The following is a 4,555-nucleotide window of genomic DNA, read 5'->3' as shown; positions in this document are numbered from 1 at the left end:
TCACTCAATATAGTGGAGTAGATATAGCCAGCTCGAAAACGTACCGTTGTCGCTAAGTTGACACGATAAACTCCGCCTCTCTCGTTTATCACGCCTCCCGCTCAATGGCCGCTCGACCAATCAAAACTCGCAGTGACACGATTTTCTCAAGCAGATTTACCGATAAGAGTTGGTGATTGGTCCAAATAATATCATTTATGGTAGTTGATCAATACAGTTTCAAACACTAAAGCGAATTATCCGTCGAACAAGCACCGTTTTTAAGGAAAGAGACATTTATATAGAAATCATTGAAAAGCAGTGAAGATTATCTCTTTTATTTACAATTGGATCTAGGCATTATATTTTCAATGATTATTGTTAGTGACTTGTAAGGGCATTGAAAGAGTAAAAGCAAGTGTGAATTTAAATTGTCTAAACGTTTAGACAAAAGACGACACCTTATGAATTTGTGACAATACCAGATTAAAACAGAATCAACAGGGAAAACTCGAACTTAGCGAGTTTCCAGTGGACATTTGAACTTCTATACCAAGTGAGCTATTCCAACCGCCAAGCTGTATTCTACAAACGTAGCACAACCTCCGGTGAAGATGGAGTACACCGAAATGGAACCGGACATGCAGTCTCTCAAGAATCAAGGAGGGCCGCCTCAGACGGCTCTTCCGGCCACCAGTCAGCACCATGGTATGAACGGCCCCGTCTCACACGGCCTCAACAACAATCACGACGAGGACGACCACTCACCGGGGACTTCCCCTGGTGGAGGCGGCGGTGTAGGAGGAAAGGGCGGGAGTGCCGCCGACAGAGTCAAGCGTCCAATGAACGCATTCATGGTGTGGTCCCGCGGACAGCGCCGAAAAATGGCACAGGAGAACCCGAAAATGCACAACTCGGAAATCAGCAAGCGTCTAGGTGCCGAGTGGAAACTCCTAACGGAACAAGAAAAGCGTCCCTTCATAGATGAGGCGAAGAGGTTGCGGGCCATTCACATGAAGGTAATAGCGGTAAGGGTTACCTTTTATTTGCACCCCCACCCGTATATAACCACGTAGAAAACACATTTTTGTAGAAAAACAATATTTATTTTGTTTTCATGAAATTTGAAATTTTAAAAATCATGATATGTAAAACACATCAGTTATTTTCCTTCTAAAATTCATAAATATAAAATAACTACCGTGTTAAGCAGTCCATAGTAAAATATGTAGTGAACTGTAGAGTTTAATATACTATTTATGCAGGACTCGCGAAAAATGAGCTTTTTTCCTACATACTTATATCCGGTAGCGTGTATTTTCGTAATAAATTTGAAATAATTATGGCAATTATAAATTATTTCGGGACTCGGTAAGTTCAGAATCTCGTCATATAGTTAAAAGTGGGGATGCAAAATCCGAAACCCTTGCACTTCTGTGTGTTTTTATTTAATTTTAAATTATTATAAATGTGCATGCATTAATTAATTGATGCTGGTTTTATTAATTATGCATATTTGTTCTATTATAATATCTGGTTATTAAAATATCAATATTCTCAAATAAGATTTCCATTCAAATATTCCAAATTGTCTGTGATATTATTTAAAAAAAATAAAAATATTATTCCGCATTTGGATAAATAAATAAGTGGATTTACATAAACTTTCAAATTCATTAGGTTCATACATTAACTTTATCTTTAAAGTATCCAATATTATTTTTTGCATCGAAATAACTGATGATTTTTTTTTTTTCAATTTCACATTAAGCATTTTTTGAAATTTCTGAAATATACCATAAACAGTTAGGTCACGTTCTAAACATGATCTTGTGTATTTTCAGGAACACCCTGACTACAAATACCGCCCCCGCCGGAAGACCAAGACTTTGATGAAGAAGGACAAGTACGCGCTTCCGGGGATGCCCCATGGCGGCCCCGGGATGCAGGCCATGGGTCAGATGGGCAGGGACCCCTCCGGTATGTACATGAACGGATACATGCCAAATGGCTACCCTATGATCACGGACCCGAATGCCTACCAGCAGATGCAGCACATGGGAGCGGCCATGCAATCTCAATATGGACAGTATTTACCCACCCAGGGGATGGCCGGGCCTCAGAGCATGACTTCCGGTTCCTACATGAACGGCGCATCAAGCTACACAATGTCCATGGCACCTTATGGGATGCCACCACAGTCTCACTCCACGAAACGTGACTCTAACACTCCCACAGGACACTCAGGTGGCGGCGTTCCTTCCCAGGGGGGTCGCCCCAACGGGGTGCCGGCAGGAGACTTACGTGAAATGATAAGCATGTATTTACCACCCGGAAGTGATCCCAATGACCCCAGTGCTCAGCAAAGACTTCATCAACAAATGCAAGCCATGCAGGGACACTATCAGATGGCTCCCCCAATCTCGTCAGAATCCGTTAATTCCAATACTGTGCCGCTTACGCACATGTGAGAATTAAATATGTTTTATTAGTTTGTATTATAGATATATGTTAATTATTGAAACAATCAGTATTTATGTATATGTGAAATTATGTCTATAGGGTTTTTAACACGTACATTTTTCGTACATATGAAATGTGTAAAGTTGTGAATATAACACTTCACGTGTTTACAGTCGAAAATGAACGTATTATGTTACAAATTCTCATTAATAGAAAGATGGTTACCGCCTGATTTGGAAATTGGATAGTTCGGGTTATTACTGTACGAAATTATTCGGACACCTGCTTCGATTTTTTGGGGGCCTAAAATTTAGACACTGTAATTGTCGCCAAATAAACATTCTTTAGCTTGACGGTTTATGGGCAAATAGTTCGGGTAATTTTGCGTATAATTCTACGACTCACTACACTTGCTAGTATGCCAAATTTATGGGTCTCAATTATTTTCTATTTATTTTGTCCAAAATGGTATACTTTATATTTAGAATGTATTTATAGAACAGTCTAATTTTTGAATGGGTTGTAAACAGGGGATACTTGTAGTAATAATTCAATTTGAATTTTAACAAATGTCTCAAAATGACTAATTGAGGGTAAAATTTATTAATTCCAATATTTCATGTCAAATGGTAGTCACCGAACTTAATCGTGGTAAATTAATTCCAATTATTGATTTCCGACTTTTGTTTAAGCCGGTATTATAAATTTAGGGTAAATATAGATCTGATGTTTACAGTTGTCTCACAAATATCATTACAAAATACCTTTATTAATCATTCGTTACGCTGGTTTATTTATTTGATATAATTTGCCAGTTTCTAGGAGACTTTACCTAATAAACAAATACGCAATATTACATTTCATATTCATATTAACCTCGTGAAATATTGTTTAATTGTTTGGGTTATCGTGGTGGGGTTATAGAATTAAACTAAGTGTCTAACAAATTGTGTTCAACATAACCTTCACATTCATACAGTAATTTATTTTAACGACGGGGTAATGTTTCTCATGTACATAGCTTTTTTCATATTTCGTGCAGATTTTATTGTGTGCGCATGCGCATTGTGCTCAGTTGGTGCAGACATGACGTCATATCCGGTCAAGTCTGGCTCAATTTAACTTACAAATTATTGTTACATTTTATTTTTCATATTTAGAGAAAAGTGTTGTTTTATGTAGAAATATGTCGTATGATTTCACTGGTTTTGTTAATAGTCACAGAGGAGCAGAGGTACGCACATTTCTGAATGATATCGGCAAAATTGGTAGACATATTTATATTTTGTTGACATTGTTGACAGTCATATTTGTATATATGAAAGTAAAAAAAAGTTCTTTTACGAGACAAAAATAAATGTCAATAATTCAAAAAGACTTCTTTACTTTTTTGCAGATCTAAGACAAGTAATTAGCTTTTCGTCAAGACGGCATTGAACAAAATACGTTCTTGAATATTGCATGCAGTTGTACATGAAGTCATCGGGCAAATTTGATGAAGAATTTGAGCGAACTTTTCACAAATTATAATCTGAGAATGACGCTTCAAACAACTTCACATTTGGAACAATAATATTGAATATGACGGTCATATGTACATTTGGTTAAAAAACAATTTGGATCTTGGTTGAGAGTTACTAGGCTGTGCAGTTTTCGTCGTTTTATTGAAAGGTTTAGAAGGGGTAAAGAACGGAACATGATATTTTTGAAAATGCATCTAAAGGCTATATTTGAGTATTCGATATTGAAAAAAGAACACAACTATTAAATGCAAGGCAGAATTTATGAATAATTCTGCAATATATATTAACAAACATGTTCATGAATATGATTTAACTATAAAATATGAGAGAAGTCTTGGTGGTTTTATACATTCAGGTTTTATCTTGAAATCCTTGATACAGATAATAGCTAATCTTATTAACAGCGGTTAAAGCGATGAATGTTATGGAATTTGTTTCCACCATGATCAGAAAACTGTTGACGAGGTTCCATTGGGCGCCGTATTTTACATATATATATACATATATCTTAAAAATGATGGTACAAGTAATTATAAGAACTATGGTTAAAATAAGTTTAAAGGGATCCGACATGCACACAAACACTTGTT

General features: G+C 36.5%; 1 protein-coding gene across 2 annotated transcripts; it reads left to right on the top strand.

Annotated features, from left to right (window-relative positions):
- Positions 1-202: 202 nt before the first annotated feature.
- LOC128220392 (transcription factor Sox-3-like) lies at positions 203-3,817 on the top strand. Of its 2 annotated transcripts, none has more exons than XM_052928760.1 (2): positions 203-1,007; positions 1,824-3,817. In XM_052928760.1, exons 1-2 carry the CDS (start codon positions 594-596, stop codon positions 2,448-2,450), a joined length of 1,041 nt encoding a protein of 346 aa, XP_052784720.1. In that variant the 5' UTR covers positions 203-593; the 3' UTR covers positions 2,451-3,817. The 2 variants fall into 2 exon arrangements, with proteins under 2 accessions (XP_052784720.1, XP_052784722.1); XM_052928762.1 differs by having other exon boundaries at positions 204-998.
- Positions 3,818-4,555: the final 738 nt, after the last annotated feature.

Source organism: Mya arenaria, chromosome 15 (genome assembly GCF_026914265.1).
Source record: "Mya arenaria isolate MELC-2E11 chromosome 15, ASM2691426v1".
NCBI classification, from domain to species: domain Eukaryota; kingdom Metazoa; phylum Mollusca; class Bivalvia; order Myida; family Myidae; genus Mya; species Mya arenaria.
The sequence above is the reverse complement of the archived record's forward strand: the minus strand, read 5'-3'. Positions and strand labels throughout refer to the sequence as shown.